General features: G+C 46.4%; 2 protein-coding genes and 1 long non-coding RNA gene across 12 annotated transcripts in view; 1 reads left to right on the forward strand and 2 right to left on the reverse strand.

Moving 5' to 3' along the window:
• Nucleotides 1-24,697, forward strand: part of LOC139609453 (peripheral plasma membrane protein CASK-like) — a 34,454-nt gene extending 9,757 nt beyond the window's left edge. For 2 of the 9 annotated variants that reach the window (XM_071464060.1, XM_071464055.1), the window contains exons 3-27: nt 2,648-2,753; nt 3,716-3,793; nt 3,934-4,006; nt 8,515-8,617; nt 9,157-9,332; nt 9,855-9,977; nt 10,287-10,370; nt 10,600-10,699; nt 13,242-13,363; nt 13,457-13,534; nt 13,711-13,791; nt 15,045-15,233; nt 15,652-15,730; nt 15,982-16,067; nt 17,514-17,582; nt 17,663-17,731; nt 17,902-17,937; nt 18,891-18,929; nt 19,247-19,443; nt 19,662-19,777; nt 20,861-20,941; nt 22,321-22,401; nt 22,493-22,695; nt 23,204-23,287; nt 24,386-24,697. In XM_071464060.1, coding sequence (XP_071320161.1) covers nt 2,648-2,753; nt 3,716-3,793; nt 3,934-4,006; nt 8,515-8,617; nt 9,157-9,332; nt 9,855-9,977; nt 10,287-10,370; nt 10,600-10,699; nt 13,242-13,363; nt 13,457-13,534; nt 13,711-13,791; nt 15,045-15,233; nt 15,652-15,730; nt 15,982-16,067; nt 17,514-17,582; nt 17,663-17,731; nt 17,902-17,937; nt 18,891-18,929; nt 19,247-19,443; nt 19,662-19,777; nt 20,861-20,941; nt 22,321-22,401; nt 22,493-22,695; nt 23,204-23,287; nt 24,386-24,562 — 2,630 coding nt within the window. In that variant the 3' untranslated portion in view covers nt 24,563-24,697. Of the gene's footprint in view, nt 1-2,647; nt 2,754-3,715; nt 3,794-3,933; nt 4,007-8,514; nt 8,618-9,156; nt 9,333-9,854; nt 9,978-10,286; nt 10,371-10,599; nt 10,700-11,538; nt 11,557-13,241; nt 13,364-13,456; nt 13,535-13,710; nt 13,792-15,044; nt 15,234-15,651; nt 15,731-15,981; nt 16,068-17,513; nt 17,583-17,662; nt 17,732-17,901; nt 17,938-18,890; nt 18,930-19,246; nt 19,444-19,661; nt 19,778-20,860; nt 20,942-22,320; nt 22,402-22,492; nt 22,696-23,203; nt 23,288-24,385 lie in introns of all 9 variants that reach the window. The other 7 variants (XM_071464063.1, XM_071464058.1, XM_071464059.1 and 4 more) reach the window with 6 other exon arrangements.
• Nucleotides 4,798-7,672, reverse strand: LOC139609456 (probable G-protein coupled receptor 34). Of its 2 annotated transcripts, XM_071464071.1 has the most exons (3): nt 7,174-7,672; nt 6,942-7,079; nt 4,798-6,513 (listed from the first exon to the last, which is right to left on the reverse strand). In XM_071464071.1, the coding sequence occupies exon 3, from the start codon at nt 6,470-6,472 to the stop codon at nt 5,216-5,218; it is 1,257 nt and encodes a 418-aa protein (XP_071320172.1). In that variant the 5' UTR covers nt 6,473-6,513; nt 6,942-7,079; nt 7,174-7,672; the 3' UTR covers nt 4,798-5,215. The 2 variants fall into 2 exon arrangements, with proteins under 2 accessions (XP_071320172.1, XP_071320174.1); XM_071464073.1 differs by having other exon boundaries at nt 6,942-7,672.
• LOC139609460 (uncharacterized) lies at nt 17,597-18,021 on the reverse strand. Its single transcript, XR_011685228.1, has 2 exons — nt 17,972-18,021; nt 17,597-17,769 (listed from the first exon to the last, which is right to left on the reverse strand). It is a non-coding gene; the product is annotated as an uncharacterized lncRNA (long non-coding RNA).
• Nucleotides 24,698-26,662: the final 1,965 nt, after the last annotated feature.

The following is a 26,662-nucleotide window of genomic DNA, read 5'->3' on the forward strand; positions in this document are numbered from 1 at the left end:
TTTTTACCTATTTCCCAAACCGAAAGTCTGAGCTCTAAATAATTTTGGTTAATATATTATCACAGTCTGGAATCTAAATGTAATGACCCAAAAATGTAAACCACGTACGCTAAGGTTTTTTTTTTTTCCACTTTCTTGGAAATTCTTGAGAGACTGCTGTTAGTTCCTGAGTCACCTCTAGCGTGCTTCACCCTGTGGTCACTGGGCGGTAGGAAGAAGCCCGGTAACATTTAGCTTGCGTGTGGTATGTGATGAGAACAATGTCCAGAAGGACATAAAAGTACTTGTGATTGTTATGGAAACATTCCCTTCATGGAAAAAAAAATACTGAATTAAATTGTTGTAGCCTCTGTGGGATACAAGCTGTGGGCTATGTAAGTTAAATGACAATTAAACGCTGCATTCGTTATGCACTGAAATAAACCAAATGCCTACATTTCAGAGTGGACATTTAAAAAAAAAAAAAAAAATCACAAAAGAAGAAATTAGCAAGTGGCCACTCAAAGAAACAAGGTAGAGAACTGGAGCGCAGCCAGGTTTGGAGAGTGGTTTCCCGAGACCACATACTTTAGCTTATTAAGAAAGAATCTGCGTCAGCATAAATGTGAGTGGGAAGGAAAGGGAGACAGAACTGCAGGCCGAGCTGAGCTACAAGCTGAATAACAAACATCCACGGCTTTGTGTAAATATATTTGCGTGTGAGCATGTCAGGGAATCAGATGAATAAAAGGTTAATAGCATCATTAAGAGGTTGGTAAGAGTTAAATCAGAGCGAGCGAGTGTGTGGATTTGTCGAATTTAATAAGGATGAATGTAGAGAGTGAACTAGTGTGCACTCAAGTCATTAAAGCAAAAAATACAATTGTGCAATTTGCATCATTATTAGTTGCATGTAAATGAATGACAACATTGGAAATGTAATTCATCAGCACCTCAGACAGAGTATCACCAGTGTGTGTGACCAACCGTTTTTGACTTTTCAGCGTGATTTTAGTAAGCGGGTTTTATCTGAGGTTCTTAAAAGCACGAGTTACATCCGGCAAGATCCCCGACTCTCATGTAACAAACTTCAGAGTGAAAACATTTAACTTTGCTTCAGAAAGCATAATCTAGCCCAGACCTTCATGCGAGAACTGACTTGGAATTACCCCAACAAAATGGCACTGGTTTCATTCAAACTGTTCCAGGCCTCTCTGGCTCCTTCCCTGTGTTGGAGCGGTTTCCCTGTCGCCGCGCGGACACTGGGCAGCATTGTTAAGTTCAAGAATAGATACTCGATGAGATGGGCCGAGAACGAGCGTAAAGAGGAGAGGAGAGAAATCATGAAAGCAAAGGGACAGGAGAATGGGGGCTCTGTAGTGGGGACACGGCGTCATTTCTCAGCGTTGCATAATGATACCGGCCTGTCACGACACAATGAGCGCACACACGTACACACACGCACAAAGATCAGTAGACTTGCAGATGAGGAGTGGTCTGTGTAAATGAGGTGTTTATAGAGCGGGGAGCTCAACAACAGCACATTATATCTGTCAGCCTGCCTCAGCAGTCTGCGTCTCTGTCTCAGCACTCGTCTCACCAGTTCTCGGTCATCCAATTCAAGACTGTGTATTTCCTATTCTTTAAAAGGAGGACAGTCCCGTTCCCCTCAGCAGCATTTTCCCTCCAGTATTGTTTTCTTTAATGAAGCAGTCAAAAGACGGGGAATGCCACAGAGTCACGTAATTGTTTTTGCAGAGCAATCTGGATGTAGCGATAATGAGAGGGGATGATGTTGATGAGTGCAGGCCAGATGTGCATTCAAATGTGCAATTAAAACGGTATTCAAAGGGTGCTACATATGGTGTTACTTGTCTTTCTGTTAGAAACCAGCTTGTTAGCTTGCTTATCTGTCTGCCCAACATGTGAAAATCACCTTGTTTGCTCAGTACCAGTAAAGAATGGCATCCCTCAGATTGGAAATGAAACGCTCTGTAACTCCCTCTGGCGGTGTAGCCGAGATGTTGCACATATGCTGTGGTTTGAAAGGAGGTTGGTGGCAAGCTGGGCTTGTCCTCTTCCTTTTTCATCATATTAACTCCCCACAGAGAGATGTGGAGGGATTTCACAAAACACCAGGCAACCACAAATGAGCCTCTCAGCAGAATAGATCTTTTTCTATCTCAATCAGGGAGCCCGCTCACCCAGTGGTCATCTGATTTGGTTTATTGCGTTGTCATTGAAGTACTTTTTAATAAAAAAATGATATATTTTCAATAAAAAATTACGATTAAAATTTTGATTGATCCGGTTACAAACAAGGCAGAAAGTTGAAGCCTTCAAAATCTGAGTTCTGCTGAGACCATATTTCTCACAAACTTTTTAGAACCTTCTGCCTCATCTGTTAATAGTCTGCATATTATTTTTTGGGGAAATGGCGTACAGCCATATCTGTTTCGTAGCATATTTGTGTAAAATCTATTTGGAAAATGACAGATATTCTTGCAGGGATACTGAACACAAAGCACTGTAACTACTGAAGACACTAAGCACATAAGATGCTTGAATAAGCCAACAGAGGAAGCACACAATGAAATTTGCCTTTTTGAAAGTGTTGTTGGATGTGAACAGTATCTCACCTACCCCCTTTCTCATTTCTGTCTGCCAGATCTGAAACGAGAGGCCAGTATCTGCCACATGCTCAAACACCCTCACATCGTGGAGCTGCTGGAGACCTACAGCTCCGATGGCATGCTCTACATGGTCTTTGAATTGTAAGTCTATGCACGCTCTGTCTGCCATAATGCATTATGGAATCAGACATCAGGCTTGCATTTCAAACAATTTTAGGGTTTGATTCATTGTCTTTCAAGTACACTTCTAACCGGGGCAAGAAACAGCTTTTATTTTAACTCCAGCAGAGCTGCAGATCAGACCTGCAGACCTGCTTACCAAATGCACTTTCCCTACAGCCACTAAATTATAACAGTGTATAACTGGAAAGTAGACAAATGTAACAGCCACGGTCTAATTCTAACTCGGCCCCCTCGTGTTTGTGGTTACTTATTTCCTTCCTGTGTTAAAGCTTACACAGCACACATTAATGTCATTTTGACGTTCTGTGGTATGTATCTGAAGATGTATCTAGGCCTGGATGTAATATCAAGTATTAAGGGTATTTTTGCATATGTTTTGTTGGAGAGGAATAAATAAAGGCCCGAGGTCTAATTTTCTCTTTTTTTAATGTAAATTCACGGTCTGGAACGAAATAAAATTGATAGGCCTTTGTATGACTACAGAATCTTGCCGAATGTCATTTTGAAGTTGATTGTAGCCCCACCTAATTGCACAGTGCAAAGATAAAGCATCGGTGTTCGATATAAAATCCACAGGCGACATCGGGCACTCGGAGAGCAGCTCTCTTTTAATCAACTTGCCTGGTTCATTTGTTTCCTTTGTGTGGATTTTATTTAGTAAATCTGTATCCCATAGCTTCCTCAAAGCCACCCTGGGGATTGTACTGGCTGAAAAGTGCTAAAGTGAAAATATAGCGCGTCTGTGTTTATGCCAGTGAAGTGAAAATTGCACCCCTCACAGATAAAGTTTTTCAAACTCTATTTTCAGACTTGCTAGTTTATTTGGTCTTGTGTAAACTGTTAACTGTAATTGGCAGAAATGTGATTTTGTCTTGTCCCTACCCCATTCTCCTCCTCCCGTTTCTTTCCCTCTCTCTTAGTATGGACGGAGCAGACCTGTGTTTTGAAATTGTCAAGAGAGCCGACGCTGGGTTCGTGTACAGCGAAGCAGTGGCCAGGTAGGACGCGCAGTCTGGGAACTGTGGGTAGAACATTTAAAATATTAATAAAGTTTAAAATAAACACCAATTTGTCGATGCTCTAAGCGATACACCCCCCACCCCCACCCCTTGTCTTTTTCTGCTTTCTATTCACACAGCCACTACATGAGGCAGATTTTGGAGGCACTTCGGTACTGCCACGACAACAATGTGATTCATCGCGACGTAAAGGTGAGGTCTCTCCCATGAGTCCCAGAGCAAGACATTGAAACCAGCAGACACGTCAAACTGACACCGGAGGGCAGGATACGTCAAAGCCTTTCATAACAATCATAATGAATATGCCTCATACCACAGACTGTCACCGTCTAGTCTGAGAAGAGGTTATCTTGGCTGTCTGTGGTGAGATAAAGGTCGAATGCATTACACCGCTACCAGAAAACACACTTGTTGACATCTGCTCTTTATATTAACTTCCAGTTATTATATGGCTTTTAGGACAGTCTAACCACCCGGAAGCCCCTCTAGTCTGCAAACCCCAAATTATGCTCGGTTATATTGCATGACAAACAACCTGGTCTGGGTTTGTTAGGAGTTCTTCTGCTCAGATTAGCATTAACCACTGATTCCAGCAGGATTAGCCATCTAACACAGGCAACAAAAACTACCAGGCCAGATGGAGCAGCCCCTTGATCCACACGCCAGCCATAAATCTGATACATGTGTGTGCTGGTAGCTCAAACCTGGGTGAAATGGAAGTTGCTCATTACTGCTGGTGCTTGTTTTAACACCCATCTCTGGGTGCCAGGCGGGTGCCTGTAAACACAGTCGAAAAGGCGCTTCAAAAAAAAAGTCTAGTAAGTTTTCAGTCCAGTTAAACCGAACCTGTCACTCACACTCATTTCTTTGTCCTGTGTATACAATGCAATAGCAGACTGAGCTGTTGTGTTCCTCTTTTTGAGTGTGTGAAAGGAAACACCCCATCTGTATTTAGGTCTTTGCATCTCTTTACTTTCAGATAGACAGGATTATATTAATACTGCAGAGACTTTTTTTTTTTTTTTTTTTTCAACAAAAGCATAAAATATTATTGAGATACACTCGATTCACATCGTCACAAATATGCACATTTATATATTCAAAATACAGTAACATTTCTCCGATCTAAAATAAACAATACATCTGTTCTTAGAAAAGCTGATGACATAGCGGTCACTGTAGTGCCTCTCCTTTCTTTCTTTCTATCTATCATTCAACATTAAAGTAGAATTTAAACTATGTAATGTCGAAACATTGAATAACTGCCGTAGAAAAACATACATTTGTTCAGTTTTACAGAGAATTAGCTGATTAGTCCAGTCTACGTTAGAAATGTAAGGTACATTATATATATTATTATTTCTCCAGTGTTCACGCATACATTATTTACAGTCAGTGTGATCACTGTTGGCCAGCAGGCGGAAACACGGTCTGTCCTGTGCGGCGGAGGGTGGAGTTGATGACACAGATGCTGGTTCTCGGCGTGACCGAGGGGGTGTTTAGTGCAGAGTTTGGTAAAACCATAGGCACGGACGTCCGCCTGAACTCTGTGGTCGAGCTGTTAGATGTCACCCAATTGCCAAATCGGTCTCCGAGTACTCGGAGGGCGGTTTTGCGCACCGAGCCGGATAACAGAAAGTACATGACGGGATCCAAACAGCTATTGAAGGCGGAGAATAACAGCATCACCTCATTGGTGCGGTCCACCAGCCGCAAGTAGTCGCACGACACCGTTCTGCTGAGCTGGGAGAGGATGTAGACGGGGCGAAAGGCGTGGTAGGGCCCGAAACACAGGGTGAACAGAAAGAGCACAAAGAAGGACTTCTTGGCGGTTCGTTCGTACCTGTGCGCGTTTGGCAGGCCCGGCTTGTTCCGTGACACGCTCAGCAACTGGGAGGCGATCTTGACGTAGGAAACCACCAGCATGACGAAGACGAACCAGAACAGCAGCACCAGCATCGCGTTGAAGTAGGCTTTTCCTTTGGCTACGTGTCTGCGCTGCTTATACTGGAAGCACTGGCCACTGTTCTCCTTATCCTCTGCCGTGGCGATCATGGTCACCGCCGCCAATAGCGACAGACCCCACAGGCTCGCGCATGCCACCCAGCTCCAGGGCCAGCTGCGCCCCCGCAGCCTCAGCATCAAGCCTCTCCGTGCTCTTCCTTTTCCCTTCAACCTCAAGTATCTGTCCAGGCTGATGAGGCCCAGTAATATGATGCTGATGTACATGTTCATATAAAATAGATTCCCCACCAGCTTGCAGGCCACAGATCCCAGCATCCACTTGTTTCCATTAATGTGGTAGAGGATCCTGAAGGGCAGACACGCCAGCAGGACCAGATCAGCCACGGCGCAGTTGATGAGGAACACTCTTACAGAATTGCGGCTTGAGTTTAAGAAAAGGAAGACCCACAGTGCAAAGAGGTTACCCACGAGCCCAAAGACAAAGAAGAGGGAGTAAGAGATTATAAGCGGCAGACGGAGGGTCGTGTCGTCAAACGAACAAACAGTCTGGTTTGGGGAGACCGCTGAAGAGGTGGAGAAAGGACCGGAGTGAAAGGGGCGAGAGGTAGCCGACGAGAGGGGGAGAGGGGAGTTGGGCGACGCAGAGGCTGAAGGAGTGAAGGGGAAAAAAGAGACAGAGGAGAACGTGGCCATTGCGTCCGAGGAGTGAGAACTTCAGGGCTGTCAACCGGGCTCTGAGAAAGAAGGAGAAAAAACCTGTCAGTTCATTGTCACTGAATAAATCTAGTGAAAAAGCAGAACTTAAAGAGCCGAAACGCTACAGTGACGTATTTTCTGAGTAACACTCAAACAGGTGAATAATATGCGGGTTGAGGTTTTAAAGGTCACACACGTAATGTATGTGTGAAATGGAAATGAAAGCAATTCATGCGATATCATGAAAAACGTAAAGCACCTTACAGAAGAGGAGGTGTAGAGGCAGGGTGTTGAACACCCTGGAAAACACACAAATTTCCCACTGAACAATAAGCACGTTTTCTATGGGAAACTGGAGTCATGACTAATCGAAAGCTTCGTGCCCATTTAACACTGTTCCACTGTATTACAGCGACACTAGCTGACCGCTGCAAACAGATGTTTGGATTAAAAGCAGAGCACTCACCATCAGCGTTCCTTCAGCAGGAGGTTCGGCACAGCTGTACTTTAAATGTGCGTGAATGTCGGCGGCGTGTGAGCGCAGAAGTCCAGCGTTTAATTTCCCCCATCGAACTTCACAAGCAGGAATTTGTTGAAAAGCTACCTGTTGAATAAAACTTGAGTTACACACACACACACAATAAAATATGACAAAACTGCAGTCCTCGTCCCCGATATTTTTCTCTCGCCATCTTCACCTTTCTCTTCGGTCTCTGAATGAGTCATAAAGCTTGCGGACTCCTCTTTTCGCATATCCTTTAGACAGCATCCGCTCCTCCCCGTCCTCCTCAGCTCTCAGCTCTCAGCTCGCATTCTGTCTTTGTCTTGCCGGTTCCTGTCCTCTCTTTCTTGAGGGAAAAGCTGCACTCTCTCCACTCCCTCTTACAGATATGACTGTTCAGTCTGCCAGTCTACTTCTGTCTGACTCTTGTTCTCTCTCTCTCTCTCTCTCTCTCTCTCTCTGTCTGATCTCGTACCGCCTCAGTCAACATCCACCACGCCCCTCAGTTCCCCGATAACAAGAACTGTAAAAATGTGAAGACAGGAAGTGAGACCACCAACAGCACTCACACATGCATCCTTTTTTTGAGCTTCATCTGCCACGCAGCTCTCCTTGCAGAATAAAATGACCGAAATTGACACAAATACTCGATTTACACAGAATTTCTTTCTCTAAGGGACGTGAGCTATTGCCCAAACGCTCACCGGTCCTTTGATAAACTAAGGTCCGATGTCATATAAATACCAACGTAGTCTAAATCAAGACGGGGAGTAAACTTTAATAGTCATTTAATAACGATATCGATGAAGCAATTGTATTAGTCTTCCGGTGAGCGAGGTTGGCTGAATATCCTCGTCAGTGCTCGTTAGCGCTGTCCTGTAAATACTGCACCATCACGTATGCAAACAGGGTTTAAGTTTGAAAACGCTGTTTCACAGACACTGCGAACATATCTGCTGCTTGTCACCTCTTTTTCTCTCTCACACACTGTGTCTGCCAGTAAAGCTTTAGCCTGTGGTTAGTTTCATTCTGTGCTGCTATCTTTCTCTACACCGTGTCCATTTTAAAAAAATAAGTTACTTTGTCGACTAACGTGGACGCGGTCCTCTTCTGTGACATTCATTTGACATCCACTCTGTAGCACACGAGTTGTGAGAGACGCATCTTGATCATTACCATAAATCATGCATCTCACTTGATGCTTTTTATCTGTTGTGCACCGACGAAATCCTGGGGCAAGAACCATTTCCTGTCTGTATCAGCATCATAATAAAATTGTGGTTATTGTTGTGCGAGCTCTCTTGTCATTGCGAAACCTTGGTTTCAACCAGCAATCGAACATATGGGATCTTGCACTTTTGCACAGAAAAAGAAAAGCAATGCTCTGCACAGGCTGCAAAGAAAGTATTTTTCTGTGCATCATGAAAAAGAATAAGTTGCAAGCCCACTCGTGAGTTGGTAAGGTCCCTCATTTAACCTGTTGAATTACACGGACCATAAATTTACTGTTGAATTTCTCTCCTTTTTTTCTCCGCAGCCTCACTGCGTGCTGCTCGCCTCAAAGGAGAACTCTGCTCCAGTCAAGCTGGGAGGTTTTGGAGTGGCAATACAGCTGGGAGAATCCGGCTTGGTAGCTGGAGGTACGGTGGGACGGTCTGTCCTTTTTTCCTTTACACTTCAACAAACTGAGAAAACACTCGCGCACACCTTCCCACACACACACACGCACACGCATACGCACTAACTCTTATTATTATTATTATTATTCCAAAAGTGGATACTTGGCTTTTATTGTGCGTTTGTGCCCACAGTCCAAAGACACGCAGATTAGATGAACTGGAAAATTGAAAAAAACAAAACCAAACCAAAACACACATAATAGATTTTATGCAGCAAACAATTAACTCAATTAATTAACGAAGTAATGGAGAATTTGATATTTAAAAAAAAATGGCAGTCGCGGGTAGTAGAAACGATTGGTCAAATAATTGCTCAGTCAAACAACGGAAGGCTAATCTTTAAACATGCACGTTCCTACCCTGAATATCATTATATCCTCGCACCCCAGTCACACCAGTAAGCTGTCCAGATTTCCGCCAACGCCTCCACCTTCCATTAAGGCCTACGGCTCTTAATAGCAAATCGCTCTCACAATTGACCCTCTGCCCGCTGCTTACAGGTCGAGTCGGTACTCCCCATTTCATGGCCCCGGAGGTGGTGAAGCGGGAGCCGTACGGCAAACCGGTGGACGTGTGGGGATGCGGAGTCATCCTCTTCATCCTCCTGTCTGGCTGCCTGCCTTTCTACGGCACCAAGGAGCGCTTGTTCGAGGCCATCATTAAGGGGAAATACAAGGTAAGAAAACAACGTCAGTCACGTGTTACAGAGAACCGAACGGTGTGTGCGCTACATGGCTTCAGAACCACTAGCGTGGCGTTGTTGTTCTCGTCCCACTTGCCGACTCAAAGTCAGTGAGAGGTGACAGACAAATTGACAGAATCAGCAGAAGATGCTGAGATGGAGGTCTGATGAATGTTGTGTTTTCAGCTGACGGGATGAACGTCCTGCTCGGTGCACTGATCTGTGGCAGACGCAGTCACTGCAGGCAGCTACATGCATAACACTGTGGTATCGTCCATCGAGCTGCTGCTAGAAATCTGCTGCTAAATAAACACGGTTTTATAAGCTCTACCATCACCGCAACCTGGTTTTACAATGACATTACACTGTGCCGTTCTAAACGAGGATTTATAAATATCCATTAAAAAAAGTATATTTATTCACGGAGCGAGCCATTGCAACAGCAGCTACGGTAACGCTCCGCCGCGTCCTTCCGAGATTGTCCGTCTTTACCTGTGTACGCGTGTGCTTTTCCAGATGAACCCGCGTCAGTGGGCCCACATCTCAGAGAGCGCCAAAGACCTGGTGAGACGCATGCTGATGCTGGACCCTGCCGAGAGGATCACTGTGTACGAGGCCCTCAACCACCCCTGGCTGAAGGCAAGATCCCACAAACGCACACCACCGCCATTAGCGATAATCTCAGTTCTGTGATCTTCTTTTGCGCAATATTTGAAAACATTTTCTGCTGTGGGATCATTTGATGTTGAAATGAAATAAGCACAGGCAACACAATGACACCTTTAAACTACTCAGCTTCACTGTTGCTGACTCAAGGCCGACCACTTCCTTCTGCTTGGAGCTACACCTCTGCTTTCACATCCGTTCTGTGACTGCATATGTGAGAGCGCGCTCACGTCCCCACCGTTGTGTTTAAGTTGTGTTTAAATTGTGTTTCTGCGTGTGTAGGAGCGGGACAGGTACGCCTACAAGATCCACCTGCCTGAAACAGTGGAACAGCTGAGGAAGTTCAACGCCAGGAGGAAGCTGAAGGTCAGCACAGTGTCGATGACATCTCCAGGTTCAGACGGATGAAAATCAGATTAGAGGAAGCGTCGCCTCCCTCTCACTGTGCAGCTGCTTCTAATCACTGACCCAGATCATTTGTCATACGGTTTCCAGTGATTCTCAACAGACCTGTCCCCTGAAGGCCTCATACGCAAATACACGCACCCCACAACACTTGTCGTAACAGCTGTATTGTCCCTACTCTGTGTCCCAGGGCGCAGTGCTCGCTGCAGTTTCCAGCCACAAGTTTAATTCCTATTACGGCGACCCACCAGAGGAGCTCCACGACTTCTCGGACGACCCCACCTCCTCAGGTAAACGTCTCGGCGGAACGCCACTCTGTCGTGGGAGGCGGGAAGAGGACAATGAGATAACACGGCGTACATAACAGCGGTATTAGGGTTACGTAGCACACATGTGAAATATCTGCCAAGGTGTCATTCAAGGTCAGAGATGAAACCTAGCACCACAATCAGGACGTTTGCTTTCTAGCCCAGTTTCTATTCTCGCCGTTTCTATTCTAGCGTCTTAATGTGATCTCCAGCTGTCTGCATAGGACTTCCTATGTTTAAACAAAGACAGATGTTGCCCAACAGCCTCACTTCCCTGTCTCAGCCGGGGACTTTCACTTCCTTCGAGGGGAGGCCGCTGGCCCCACCTGCCAGCAGTTACCTGCGTACATAAAGCGGAAAACGAGCACCGCGTGACAAATCGGCGCAGCGAGCTAAGCTTTGCACGTTTGCCGCTCGGAAAACCGAGCGGCAAACGTGCCGCTGCGGCCTGACGTACCGGCATGTGTTTTGTTTCCGCTGAGTCTGACGCAGACCTGCTTCCTCGTGTGACCGGTTTGTCTTTGCAGACGGGCACCGACGCGTGCCAGTAAACGCTTGAAGCAGCTTGGCAGATTATTCACAAACTCGACTTCTTCTGCTGCTTCTCTCGCTCTGCTGCCGCCGCCGCCGCTGCTCTTGCTCTTTCCCCTTTTACCCTCTGCCCTCCTTTTACTCCCTTCCTGCCCTGATGCTGCCTGCTCTCTCTGACTCTTTCTCTCACTGTGAGTTGTTAAACTCTGTACAACCATAGTTGCCGTAAACCTTCTCTAATCTCAGCCTCTTTCTTTGGTGTTGTTTTTTTCTTCCGCTGTGCTGTCTAGGACTGCTAGCTGCCGAAAGTACGTATCGCCCTCCCCACCTGCAGAATGTTGACGTGCGTTATCATCACGACACCCTCATCTGCTTTTTAGTTGCTCTTTATTTTTCTTAACGTTGGACGATGTGGGTGTTACTCCTCCAAAATGGCCTCCTCTGTCTCCTTCTGTCTTCTCTCCTGTCTCCCTTTAGAGAAACCCCATTTGATCCGACGAATGTGCTTTTACTCCAAACGATGACATTTCATTATTTCAGTTGCCGGAAGCTTTGTAAAAACAGACATTTGAAAATATTTGTATCGTTTGCTCAGGACGTGAACAAAACCAAAAGCAAAGGTCACCAGGATAAGATGCTGACTAACAGTGAGATTATCTCTCATACAAAGAGCATCTTGTGCATCTTAAACGGGCTCGTCAAATGACTAATCGATGATAAAACAGCGAGACCCGAGTCTGTTGTCAGGCGATCAGTGCAGCACATTTGACTCCTGCTCCACATATGAATTTTGTCAGGGTTAGGCTTTTAAAATATGGGAATAACCGCAAATGGAGCGAGAGCAGTTATTTTCATTCAATCAATTTACTTGACAAACGGCATTCGTTTATCTTTTTTAAGCTGTCTTGCGATTACTGGTCTCTAAGTGGCTGACAGTAGATTGGGACATTGTTAAAGATTTGGATCCTTAATTAAACACACCTATAACAAGGTTTCCCCAAAGTTAATAGCAGCTTAAGAAGCACGTTTTATTTCCGCTTTTTGTTTTTCGTGCCTCACGGTAACAGTTTAATAAAAGTGTTATTTGTTATTTTGTCAAAGCCTTTTATTAGCGCAGCATTACACATTTTTTTTTTTTTTTAAATTGGGATTATTTCCTCCATCTCCATCTTTCATCTGTTTCTTCTTGTTAACTGATCACTGAGCAGGATTAAAACATTTCAAGGATGGAGTAATCCCTCGTCCCCGGTTTGTTTGGGCGCAGAGGCCTCGCCTTGTACTATCACCTCCTATCAGACTACGGGTTCAAATGTGTCACTGAGTCAAAAGTCATCGTTACGTGACCTTTGAAATGTTTTTTGTTATTTTTCCTCACCACAGTTCTGTTCTCCGTCATCCTAATGCGTCACTTCCTCTCTTTATTATTCCGCCGGCTACAAACATTATCATGTTTACATATCGGAGGAGAATTTTTTCTTCACTTATTCCTCTGTATATTTCTGCACTTTCACATGTTATTATTTTTCTATTTTGCATTTTTTCACGGGCGCACTGCTCCTAACCCATCATCCACACTGTGACTTTCTGAAGTGACTTTCTTCTGATGTTGTATTGATGCCATGTACCGCTGTTTCTCTGGTTTTGCTGCATGTGTGGGCGATGCAGCAGGTACTTAAGGGCTTAAATGGTCGTGGGCGTTTGTGTGTGTGTGTGTGTGTGTGTGTGTGTTTTTGCGTGTGTTTTTTGTCGTGACGTCTATCGTTTGTGATTATTTTGGTGTCACGTTTGGACTTTGTGTTGGTTTCCCCCGTACGTGGATGCGTAACCTGTGGAGCGTCTGTGTCGTTCAGTGTTTGCATTTTGCGTCTTGTCGAACGTTTGTTGGGTTTGCTCGACGTCCTTGCGAATGCTTCCGTGTGCTTGCGAGTCGGTCTGCATTTATACGAGTGCGTAACTTGTGTGTGTGTGCGTGCGTGCGTGCGTGCGTGCGTAGGGGCAGTGTCGCAGGTTTTGGACAGTCTAGAGGAGATTCACGCGTTGACAGACTGCAGCGAGAAAGACATGGACTTCCTGCACAGCGTCTTCCAGGATCAGCACCTCCACACCTTGCTAGACGTGAGTAAAGCACGGCACCGTACATTTAACGCTGTTTGGTTGTCACGCGTCTGACGGTCTAATTACGGCATACGTCGCCGTTTGTCGTTTCAGCTTTACGACAAAATCAACACCAGGTCATCTCCTCAGATCAGAAATCCTCCAAGCGACGGAGTGCAGAGAGCCAAAGAGGTGAGGAAAGCCCCGCTCACGTTCACACTCTGAAACGAAACAAAAGGACAAATTAAGCACGATTGCACACATTCCCGACCTCTAAACTGAAATTCGGTCACCCACGAGCAGTCTGTTATTTATTATGCACATTCTTGAAATTCCAACTTCTTTGTCTCGCCTTCTTTCCTCGCCAGGTACTGGAAACCATCTCTTGTTACCCGGAGAACATGGAGGCCAAGGAGCTCAGGAGGATCCTCACACAGCCACACTTTATGGTGGGATATTCCAGAATAACACACACACACACACACACACACACACACACACATTCTTCCTTTCCTCACCGCTTTGTCTGTGCATGTAACACGTGCTTATTGGTGTGTGAGATTACAACCCGCTGTGTCAGAAGTAGGGTGTTTTGACAATCCACATAACTCCCTCGGCCACAAAGCCGCTTAGCGCCTGAGCCGGGCGAGCCCTCGGGCAGGGATAGACGCACGCGGAGGAAAAAGACCACAGACGGAAGCGTCAGAGCAGTAGGACGAACGCACCGAAGGAATTCAATGCGGACGTACGACAACTTTGGCGTCGACGTCGGTCGGTATGAGGGCGTTAAAAGGCCTCAACGGACCTGAGACCGGAAGAACAATTTGGGAGCGTACCGTCGATGAATGTTTAAACTGCAAACCGAGGCAGAAGAAATCGGCGTCTGTGGATTTCATGGAAAGGTACCATGGTTTTGGAGCGCGTGACGCTTCGCCTCAGGGAGCGTAGCTGGTTTAGGGACTGCGGTTTTTAATCACGGCCGGTATTTGGGGATCAAAAGGCAAAATAGCGCTTAGTTCAGCGAGACGAAGTCGTACTCGCTTACACAGCACAGCAGCGGCTTTTCCCCTCTGCAGGTTCAGTCTTTGACACTTAGCGGAGCTGTCACATTCCAGGTTTGGTTCAATCCAATTAGTCCCTGACCCGACTTCATCCCGCCATCCCGTCTAACTTGAGGCGGCCGGTAGAGGACACGTTTTGTGCCCGTTAATTTGTTGCCAGTTACTTTGTTCCCAGTTATTTAGTAGCCATTACGCGTCCACACGTGCGGATGCCTTTGTGAACATCGACAGTTCTTCTCAGCCGCACTAACGTTCTCCGTAAGTCAAAAGCCAGCCGCTCAAGTCGCTGTGACGAGCAGATGCGATCGTCTGGCCAATGTGGAGATGAGGTTGTAGTCAAAACACACAGTGTATCAGTGAGACAATTAGCAGCCAAAGAGGAGGATTAGTGTAAGCTGCACTATCCCCTGCTCACACAGAGAGTGTGTGTGTGTGTGTGTGTACACCTTTCTCTTGACTGGGGTCTGGTAGTGTGTAATGTTTTCCCCTTTGTGTTTTGCAATTGGGTTGGGATTACAGTCACAAGTTTAATTCTTTCTTTGACATTACTGCCATGCACAGCAGTTGTTTACGTTGCCCTTCAGTCGAGACAGCGGTGGGATACCTACCGTTAATATTTATGTCCGTTTGCATCTACCCAGGCTCTGCTGCAGACCCACGACGTGGTGGCCCACGAGGTCTACAGCGACGAAGCTTTGAGGGTGACCCCTCCGCCCACTTCTCCGTACCTGAACGGAGACTCCCCGGACAGCACCAACGGAGACATGGACCTGGAGAACGTCACCAGGGTTCGTCTGGTCCAGTTTCAGAAGAACACGGACGAGCCCATGGTGAGTAGAGAAAGTCCTCTGCTAAAGCATGGATGCTTTTGCGTGCTTGTTTTTTATTACGGTTCCTTCTTCACACGGTGTGGAAAAACGCGGACGTAGATCCGTTTTTACGAAATAACGAACTGTCAGCTGGATTTCATCGAGCCGATAATTTCACATTTCCCTTAGCCGCTTCACAGTAAAAGAACTGCAGTCGTTTGCAGCGACACCGCGGCGCACCACAAACCTTGGCAACTTTTGTTTGTCACAGGTGTTCAAAAAGCACAAGAAGCGAACACGGGAAGCCTTTTTCAAACGGGTCTTCCCGCGGCACCGCAGATTTCGCTCGGCCCGGAGCGCGACGACGAACGAGACCGATTTCGGCGTCTACTTCCATCGTTACCGGTTTTTCCTCTGACCCTCTGTGCGTCTCTTTCAGGGCATCACTCTGAAAATGAACGACCTGAACCACTGCATCGTGGCTCGCATCATGCACGGCGGAATGATTCATCGACAAGGTGCGGATCGATGCGAAAACATGAAGAGCGGGCATACTTGGCCATTGAGTAGATGAGATTTTCTCTCCAAATGAGATGAAGCAGAGCTAACATTTGGAAAAGAGTGATGCTAAAATTCTACTTTCATTTTTGCATAATTGAATAAACGTAATGTATTAAATGAAACGCAACTCTCGCTCGTTGTAGCGAAGAACTGGCGTTTCGTCGCCCTCGAGCTTCGCCTTTATTAATTCACTACCTGTCTACTTCAGGGACTCTGCACGTGGGAGACGAGATCCGGGAGATCAACGGGATCAGCGTGGCCAATCAGACGGTGGAGCAGCTCCAAAAGATGTTGGTGAGTCCTTCAGATTGGACTTTGGCCGTTGTGAACCTGGGTCGTTCATTTTTCTTCTCGTTCTTCTTCATTTTCAGTGCCTTTTTTTGGTCGAAGGTGGTAATAGTTTTGCTCCTCGGCATTATTCAAAAAGATCGTGAAACGTAGCGTACCGAGGCCGCAGTCGATACGGAATCAGACAACATCTAAGTGTAACGGCAGGAATAACGACAGAGAGGAACAATACGATATCCTTGAAATGATTGACAATCTAATAAATGTTTTGCAAAGCTACTGGTAAAGAAATGTGGGTTACGCAGCAGTCCTTTGATTATAATGATAATAAATAGTTTGTGTGAAGTATTCCGACATCAAAGATACTGTTAGGATGTATTTCTGTTGTTATTTATGTATTTATTTATTTGTTGATGTATTGATTCTTTGAGCGTTGCATACAGCCATTTTGGAGGTGAGAAATGTGTGCATTGACTTGTGCTCTGTGTCTGAAAAGAGTAAAGTGCCGGTTACTAGTTGGGACTGGAATGTGGCTGATTGTTATGTAAAGAGGGACAGAGAGAGAGTGTGTGCGTGTCTGTGTACACACTTGTACTTGCTACATAGTAGGGACCAAAGAAAGTATTTTACTAACAGAGAGAGAACATTTTGGGGAAGTGAGAACATTTTGGCCGGTCCTCACTTTTGAGACACCTTCAAATCACATTTAGAGGGTTAGGACTTGGTTTTTGAGTTACGGTTAGAATGAGGTTTAGGTGAGAGTTAGGGTTTAGCACTCAGTTGTGATGGTTAAGATAAGGGACTAGGGAGTGCATTATGTTAATGAGTATCCTCACAAAGATAGAAGTACAAGAGTGTGTGTGTGTGTGTGTGTGTGTGTCTTCCAAAATGGATATTTGTGTTCTTTAGTTTAGTCTTGTGCCCATTTGTGGGTCCCTTATAGAGTTCAGCTTTTGACACATGGTCTGGTTGTTTCTCTGTGTGATGTTCTAACAGCTGTTCTGTTTGTGACAGATTGGTGGGTTGTTTGTGTTTCCTGTCAATGTGATTTTGTGGGTGTGTGTGTGTGTTACGTGTTCTTCTCTGAATTTCTTTAGTGGCTTGTGGCTGATGTTAGAGCAGGTGTGACTGTGTGGTACCCAGAATTGAGTACTACATCCCTTTTTCTTAAAATTAAGCTTTTTCTTCTGAAAAGTTATTCCATTGAAGAAAACTATGTAGTGTTTGTTTGGATTTTGCCTGGGACATTTTGGAAGTTCTGAGAATGGAAACCCAATTGTCAGATTTCTTATCTCCATGTTGTTATATCTGTGAAAATGTTAACGGCTCAGATATGTAGCAGCTGTGCTACCGGGTTGGACTTTGTAGGTGCGGTTGTTCCATTTTCAGTGGCGGTGGCGGTTTAGCACCAGAACCTCACCTACTGTGTTCTTGTTTGACCTCTCCCTGCAGAGAGAGATGCGGGGTAGCATTACCTTCAAGATCGTACCCAGTTACCGATCCCAGTCCGTGTCGTGCGAGGTACGTGAATCAAACACATGCACGTTGTTTTTTATTTTGTACACAGGGCAAATATCTAAACTTTCTTTTTTGCCTTGCAGAAAGAGTCACCGGATCTGTCCCGACAGTCGCCCGCCAACGGTCATGCCAGCGTTACCAGCTCCATTCTGGTATGTTACCGCTTTTTCAGTCCTTCACGTGCACACACCTGCAGGAGGAGATGAGACTAAATGGATTTTGTTTCAATTGAAGTCGTGGCAGGTTTTCACATTTTGCCCTGACATTAGCGTGCAATGTTGTGAAACAAATACTTATATAAACTTCCAATGTCGCCATCTAGGACCTGCCGTCTACAATTCAGCCCAAAGGCCGCCAGGTGAGATCTCTCCCGTCGTTAAGCTGCAACTCACCCTGCGCAATTGAATTGTCTTGCTTCTGTTTCTTGTTTTCCAACCTGCTGAAAGAAACATTTGTGTCAATAAGTAGAAACGTGTATGCATGTTTTCTTACGCACCCGTGTGTGTTCCTTCATTCCCACAGTGTTTGTTTGAAATGCTTTCACTCTAGCTTTCTTTGGTGATTCTCACATAGCCGTTAGCGAGGGAGCACATGGCAGGGTAGAGAAGTGTGAAAGCTGTTCCCTTGCATTGTTATGTGCCAACATGGTTTATCTTCTTGAACTCTTACCTGTAGTGCCATGATAGGTTTGCGATGGGTTCCAGGGTAGTTAGCAATTTGGTGGGAACTTTTTCTCCGGGGTGAGTGGATCTCAGGAGCAGTGGGGGTCCGTCTGTAGAGGTGGTTAGCTGGCGTGGGCAGGCGCGTTCCTCCCCCGCGGGCCTCCCCGCTGGGCTGACTCGCGCAGGCCGACTCGCAGGTCTTTACGCATGTCGGTCTTCACGCAGGGAGGCTGAACGCAGGGCTGACGCTTCCGCTGACGCTCCAGCCGCAGCCACCGCTCATATAGCCGGGCCACTCGGGAGCCCGGCCAATCGCACGCAACCCCTGATTGCGCGCAGCTGTGTCACCCCTCCCACGCAGCAATTACCCACACCTTCCCAAAGTTGAACCTCGTTAACCCTAATCCCTGGCTCCGCCTCCTCCTCGTTAACGTGTCTCCTCATCACACATCTGTCGGTCCCAGGCAATGCAATCCCTGCATGGAAACACAAATATATACATACACATACATGTACACGCACACAATACAGCACAAACACTGTCTCGCATCAATGTCACTCAAACCCTTCCTCTGCTTATGTCACACTCATTTCCTGCCATACTGCATGATGTGCATGAAAGGATATATTGATGCTCTCCACCCCATAGATCTCCAGATCTGCCATCGAAGACAAATTGTCCATCAAGGTAAGACGTCTCAAGACGGACCCTCTGTTCAAACCCCCCCCCCCCCCCCCCAAAACTCCCCTCATAGTGGCGTCTGCATCACACGCTAGGCTCAGTCTTCATATCCAGCGCATCGGTGGACATTAACATACCACAACGGTGCACTGTCCCTGTATAAAGCGCTTTGTTTTGTCATTTTTGTCCCGCCCTTCATCCTGTTCCACATCTGTACGCTTTCCCGCTTCAGCTTGTGCGCTCTTCATTTTCCCTTTGCCGTCCGTTCTCCGCCTCTGGGTCAGCAACTCGCTAACTTCTGTCTCGCTGTCCCACCCCTTCAGATTTATGTACGGGCTCAGTTCGAGTACGACCCGGCCAAAGACGACCTGATCCCGTGTAAGGAGGCGGGCATTCGCTTCCGGGTGGGCGACATCATTCAGATCATCTCCAAGGACGACCACAACTGGTGGCAAGGAAAGCTGGAGAACACCAAGAACGGCACGGCGGGTCTCATCCCCTCGCCCGAGCTACAGGAGTGGTGAGTGGGCAGTGCTTGCGCAATTCCAGTTTAGATTACATACACCACCAACCTCAGTCCAATTACTGTGTCACTAAAACAATGCACTTTCAGCTCCTAAACATCTGTAAGAATGTAACACCACATCAATCCATCACATGCACGCACGCACGCACGCACGCACGCACGCACGCACGCACACACAGCAACTAATTTCACCAAATCTGTGCTCTTTCCAGGCGCGTGGCCTGCATAGCGATGGAGAAGACCAAGCAGGAGCAGCAGGCCAGTTGCACCTGGTTTGGCAAGAAGAAAAAACAATATAAAGACAAGTACCTGGCTAAGCACAACGCAGGTAAAGCCGCAAACGAATGGCGCCGCGGCTTTGACGGCTTAGGCGGTGGTTCCGCAAAGCGCCACGGTGTAACCAAAGTCAAATTGGCCCCGTCTAGCTTTGTAATGAACGTGAAGGAATTTGTTCTGATAGTCATACTAAAACCAAAGCCGCTTCTTTGACGTTTCTTAATCTGCAACATAACAATGGAATGCTTTGCATCTTTGTAACGTCCGCTATGTGTAACTGCCGCATGCCTGCTGCATTTTCCCTATGACGGACCTTTCCTTCCGCTGTCTCGATTTTGCCTCCTTTTCAGTGACTAACGCTGTTGCCAATAACAACATTTGATGTTTACTATTTTGTTATGGTGAATTTTTTTCTGTTCAATGTTTCCTCTTATACGGTGTCTCTTTATTAACCCTTCCGCTCCCACCCTCTGTCCATATTTCATGCTGTCTCTTACCCAATGACATGGCTGCATGTAAGTAACTCCAGACAGCTGGTGTCCAGCTTCTGTGTTATTCCTCCTCCTCCTCCTCCTTCTCCTTCTTCTTCTACTACTACTACTACTACTACTACTACTACTACTACTACTACTTCTCTGCTTTTATACTTCATCCTCTTCCTAATGTCTCCTTGACTTTTGAATGACAGCTGCTTCGATAGGGTCGTTGTGAGCCTCTGCTGCCTCGTTAGCTGTGAAATGCAAATTGACCACACGTTAGTCATTTTACAATTGTTTGCTTCTGTTTCAATGAGGCTAGTGCAGATAAGCCTTTTGTAATGCTTTGAGGCCTTTGACCTTCGTTTGGTCTCGTTAGCGCCCGAGTGACGTCCGCCGTCTAACGCGGCCTGGACCCGGTATCTACCTTAATAATGTTGAGGTTTTGTTAAAACTGTTATACGCAGCTGCCGATTCGGCTTAGCTCACGTCTCGGTCTGTGATGCTGTTGAATTGTTTTCTGTTAAGGACTGCTTGCCTCTCCACTTACCTGAATCTTTGCTTGCTTTATTCTGTCTCTATAATTTCAATCTAATCCCTGTACTCGACGTGATCCGCTGTGGCTGATCCTGTGAAAACTTTTCTCCGCTGTCCCGCAGTGTTTGACCAACTAGATCTGGTGACGTACGAGGAAGTGGTCAAACTGCCGTCGTTCAAGAGGAAAACGCTGGTTCTGCTTGGTAATTAAACCAAAATTGTGTTTGTTTGGTTGTTTGTTTGTATTGGACAGGGGAGTCATTAAAGTCTGCAGAAAAACCACCAGTTTCGCTCCTGTCCTTCTATCTGCTTCTACCGTTTGGGATTAATATACTGTTTAGTTTCTGTTAACTGTGCTTTACAAGTCTTCTCATTCGCATTCGCATCCACATCTAAAAACTAAAGTTTACAACTGCAAAAAAAGACATCACACAGGACTGCGTGTTTGCACGCTCTAACATTTGAGAGGTTTGTTGCCTGATAGTGTGTCACAAGGGAGAGGTCGGGATTCAGACCACAAGGTGATTTCGCTACACGCAAAGTTCAAAACACGACACGCGGGCGGGCGGGCTGGCGCATGATTTTTCTCACCATAGCTCATAGTACATTTCGGTTTGACGACATGGATCCCGATGCGCAAACTTTTTAAACGATAAAAAAAACAAAAAAAACATTTGAAAGATTCTAAATCTGAGACATTAAACCTGCGAGCAATGACCTGGTCCTTTGCGCACACTGGGTGTCAAACAATCTGTTACTTCGTTCGTGCGGTTTGTGCAAAAAGCGTCTGCTCGTTCGCGGGTTGTACGTTGACCCGACAAAAAGAAAAACGACGTACCCCGTTAGTCGTGGGAAGATACGGGGACTATCGTCTTGGTTTTTGTATGCAACGACCGCTAAAGAAAGAACTGCGTCGCCTGGGCGATGACGGAAAAAGGGTGCGGGGTCTGGTCAAAACGGGTTCTTGAACTACAGTTTGAATTACAGTCAAGAATCTTTGACAAAAAATTGTATAATGCGGTCCAACTACTGGCAAGTTTCATTACACGTGCTTCACCGCCCTCCCCGAATGGCCGGGATGTTGCCGCATCTACCCGGGCTCTCTTACCAAAATCCGTTCGACGTCTTAAAGCGCGGGTTTTCCAATGGGTCTCGATACGACGCGTACGCTGAAAGAAGCGCGATGGATTGCTCCGAGTTTAATCGGAGGCTCCGACGGAGCGCGTTTGACAAATTCAGCGTGCGGCTTTGTCCCGGCGAGGACGCGGGAAGATGCGCCGACTTTGCGGGCCCGCTCTATTCGGCCTCGTTAGCTGACCGAAAACCCGCGCGTTTGCTGGAGCTGAACTTTGGAATACGTTTTGTACGGGAAAGAGGAGTGTGGCGACGTCGAGGATTGAGATAAACTTGTCAATCCCAAAGAACCGAACCGGGACAGAGACCGGGGCCGCGACCGTCTTTTGTCGCGTTACGACTGAACGGACCTTTTGCTTAAAGACGTCGTCGAGCGTCGGTATGAGAAATACCTCTGTTTCTGTTACTGGCTTCGCTGACCGATTGTCTGTTTTCTGTTTTCCTTCAGGTGCGCACGGAGTTGGAAGGAGGCACATCAAGAACACGCTCATCACCAAACATCCCGACCGGTTCGCCTACCCCATCCCTCGTAAGCGTTTGTTTGAGGTGTCGATTGCAGGTGCGCCTTTCGTGTTCCTCGAGTCATTACTGACCGCCTGTCCGTCTTTGTCCCCGCTCAGACACGACCCGCCCTCCTAAGAAGGACGAGGAGAACGGAAAGAACTACTACTTTGTGTCTCACGACCAGATGATGCAGGACATCAGCAACAACGACTATCTCGAGTACGGCAGCCACGAGGACGCTATGTACGGAACCAGGCTGGAGACCATCAGGCAGATCCACGCGCAGGGCGTGATCTCCATCCTGGACGTGGAACCGCAGGTAACGAGAGATTTGACTTCGATTCCGTTGCGGGGATGTTTGATGTCTAAAGCCGGTGCGGTGATGAATTACTTCCGGTCCAATTGGTAGCGTTTCGTACGCGTGTCATAATAAAATCTAATTGATGATCAAGCAGACAATTTTACACGGTCAAGATGTCACAGCTTAATGCCGTTTTGCAACAATGTGCCGGTGGTCGTTGAGAAAGTTCGAAAGATAAACGATAAATTCATCATTGACTCCTTCCGTGGTTCGACGGAAAAAAAGGATTACCCTAACAAGTTTTTTCTTTGGAAAATTATTGTTCCTAAACCGATACGTATTTTATTTGTTTGGAGATTTACATTATGTAGGAACAGAGGAACACTTCATTTCCATTTTGCTCGAGTTTCAGTGACATTTAAACATTTGCTTACATTTGTTTGTTGGGCAGTTTGGGTGGAAGAACTGCTGAATTAAAATCTCTCTCTCTCTCTCTCTCTCTCTCTCTCTCTCTGTCTCTCATCAGGCACTAAAGATCCTCAGGACGGCCGAGTTTGCTCCCTACGTCGTCTTCATCGCGGCTCCCACCGTCACCCCTGGCATGACAGAGGTACGGTCGCAAAAAACTTTCTTAGTTGACTGAGTTGACTTTATTTGCACGTGCTCCCTAACTCTCGTTCGAGTCTGAATTCAGAGGCGTTTGGCTTCGACGGTCGATAATCGCACTCGCGATTGTCGGGAAGAGTGAACGAGTCTGCCGGTGTGAAAACCGCCTTGACTTGTGCTTGTCGTCCTTTTTGCCTCGCTCGGTGTTTCTCTCCCTGCGCGTGCCCTGCTTGCTTTAAGTGTGTTTGTATTTTCTTTGGCATGCCTGTTTTCGTTTGCGCTCGAGGTTCCAAAGTGGTGCAGGAAACTGCCTGTAAGTACTGACGAAATGGTGGGAGATCAGCTCGTGTTTGGAAGAGATTGTAGAAAGGCGTGTCTGGCCTCTGTGTTTGTGTAGTAGTAGTAGTAGTAGTAGTAGTAGTAGTTGTTGTTGTTGTTGTCGTCTAGCTTTGTCCACTTTTGTTCCTCTTGATTTCCTCTTAATTCCTCTAATCCCTAATAATCCTCTTAATTGTGTGCTTTCTTAGTGATGCAACTCCTTCGGCCAAACCCTACCTCTCCTTTTTTCTTTCCTTCCTGTATTCTGGACAATATTTTGCACTTTTTCTGATCAGCGCCGAAATTTAGATTGCATAAACTAAAGCCCTGTACTATATGGTACCGTATGTTTATGTATTATACGTACTTTCTTGAAAACGCTCAAGTTTACTTCATACGTTACATTACTGGTACGACTGATATTATTCAACACTTGTCAAAATCATTACATTACAGCTGCAAATAATTCTATTACAACATTTACAGTACGAATGCATTACGTTTTGAAATCTGACAAACCTGCACTGTTTCTACTTGAGCTAATGTTAACTAACTACCCCACAGGCCTGGTACTTGGACACGCTCAAACTAGCGACGGGATATACTTGAAATTTCAGTGGTTGAAAGTCAACTGTTAAGCATAAGTCAACTGTTGGCCCGACTCGGTGACTGAGCGCAAGTATTCAGATTTGGTTTGGTTTGGTTTCGGACCGCGAGGGAAGCAAGGTCAGGAGCCTATGTTAAAGAACTGAAATCTCTCTCTTTTCTCCATCGCGCCCCTCAGGACGACTCTCTCCAACGGCTTCAGAAGGAATCCGAGATGCTGCAGCGGACCTACGCTCACTACTTCGACCAGACCATCATCAACAACGAGATCGACGACACCATCCGCCTGCTGGAGGAGGCCGTGGACCTGGTGTCCACCGCTCCCCAGTGGGTCCCCGTCTCCTGGGTCTACTGACGTACCACGGACGGAGATCGGCCCGTCGCCCCGATCGGTCCGTCTCCGGTCCGACGCGGATGCTAAACTTTGGTCCGGTCCCCTCGAGTCACGTCTCTCTCGTCGCGATCGTACATTTCTGTAGATAAACTGTTGTTGAAAAATAGGGGAAATGAAGAAACTGATAACTCGGACGCCTCGCCGCAGAGACTTGGTCTTGCCCCGGCCCCTTTTTCTCAACAGCCTAAAAGGCCTATTGTTGTGTACATATATACATATATATATATATAAATGAAAAAAACTAAGTGAATATGGTTCTGTCCTCATATAGTTCAAGGGTGGGGAGTGGAGGGGCAGCGTGATAGATATTTTGTACTTTTCTTTTGTAATCGATGGATGGGTGTTAATGTCGGAGGCGATGGCGAGCATGACCGTAAAGCAGTCTTACGTGGGTGCCCGTGTGCGTGTTGACCTTTTAAGGCATCTTTTGTGGTACTCCGTGTCCTCCTCTCCGACGTCCCCCGTTTCCTCGGCCCCCGTGACGGACGGGCCCGACTCTGAAGCACATTAGAAGCTGCTGTAGTGGCGACAACTAACTCCCTCGGCTCCAAATGCAAGTTTGAGTGAAGTAAAAAGCACAGGAAACTTGGCAGTTTCACTCCCCCTCCCTCAGCCCCTTTTATTTATTTCACCGGCCCTCTGTGCCTGTCGGTCTGTTGAAGGAGCGCGCCGCGTCCCCCTGCGCCGTCTTTCCCGGTGTCGCTGTAGCCCGTTGTTCCCCGCTTCCCTCGCCCCACCTCCTCGATGATCGTTGTTTACGTCTCGGTTTGCACCAAAATGGACAATGGAGAAGACGCGTGCCGCGGTTCGTCACCTCGCAGTTTTCAAATTGTCTCGCCCGCTCTCTCTCTCTCCTTACGGGCCGAGTCCAGTCGGCGGTCATCTGATCTGGAATTTGGGCGCGTTCGGACGCGTCCGACGCTAAAAAAATGGCTCCTGAACTGGAATGTAAAGACAAAAGGAAAAAAAAAAAAACACTAAGGGGGAAAGAAGAAAAAAAAAACTGCCTTATCAGAGCCTCGGGAGGAAGTCGGTAACACCTATGCACACCCCTGGTCTCTGCCACGCAGACTGCCACGACATCCGTTTTCTTCTTTCCTCGCGCTCAGTGAGCCGCTCTTGTTAAAGTGTTCATAGGAATGTGTGTGTGTGTGTGTGTGTGTGGAAGGGGAGGGCCTCTTGGAGGTGGGACAAATCCAATCCTAGAGCCGCCATTTTGGAATTGTTAACTGTTGTCTTTAAAAATATAAGGAGTATTCTTGTTTTGAGGGAGAGAAAATAACTAAATTTTGTGTGTAAATGTTTCAATGGTGCGTACGTCATGAGTGAACTACCAAGAGCCACTGTATATTAACCCTTAAAAAGAAGCTCGGTATGTGACATAACCTCTTCATGCTTTACCGGAAGCGGCGCGACGGTAACCCGGTACGGGAGGAGCGCCGGTAGGACGCTCGAAGGAATTAAAAAAAAAAAAAAAAAAAAAGTAAACCGTGCGGCGTGGTTGCTGTTGTGCCGCTTCAAGTAAAGTGTTTTCATTTCAAGTCCTGTGTAAATTACCTCTGCAAATGACAAAAGCAGCTCTTCTGTATGAAATGTTGTTCTTTTTTGTTATTTCATTTTTAAAAAAAAATATATTTCCTTTTACGTGTTTAAAGTAAACTGCCTGGTCTTCCTTTTGATTTGAGATGTACGAGTGAGCGAGCGTGCGTGAGTTCACGTGCGGGTGTAATTTCTCTGTCCGCCGGGGTCTTAAATCGGGCGTGAACGAGGCACAAATGTTTTTTTAAAATACTGTTTGCAAAACAAACAAGGTCTGGATATTGTCTCGTAGCCCCGGTCGTAACGAGTGAAGATTTGTCTATTGGATTTTCTCAATGATCCCCTTTTAATGAGACGCTCCGCAGACGCCGCTGTGTAAATCTACGCTAGATTCAATGCCATGCCCACGAGGAAAGCATAATGAAGGTCTATATGAAATCGCGTTCTCCTCATAAATAACACAGTATCGCATTGTTTACTGTTTTCATAATTCCGCTTTTCTCACCAGCCCCGTTCTTTGAA

This window comes from Trachinotus anak, unplaced genomic scaffold, assembly GCF_046630095.1.
Source record: "Trachinotus anak isolate AG129_WGS33_773 ecotype Australia unplaced genomic scaffold, CSIRO_AGI_Tana_v1 ptg000026l, whole genome shotgun sequence".
NCBI classification, from domain to species: Eukaryota; Metazoa; Chordata; class Actinopteri; order Carangiformes; family Carangidae; genus Trachinotus; species Trachinotus anak.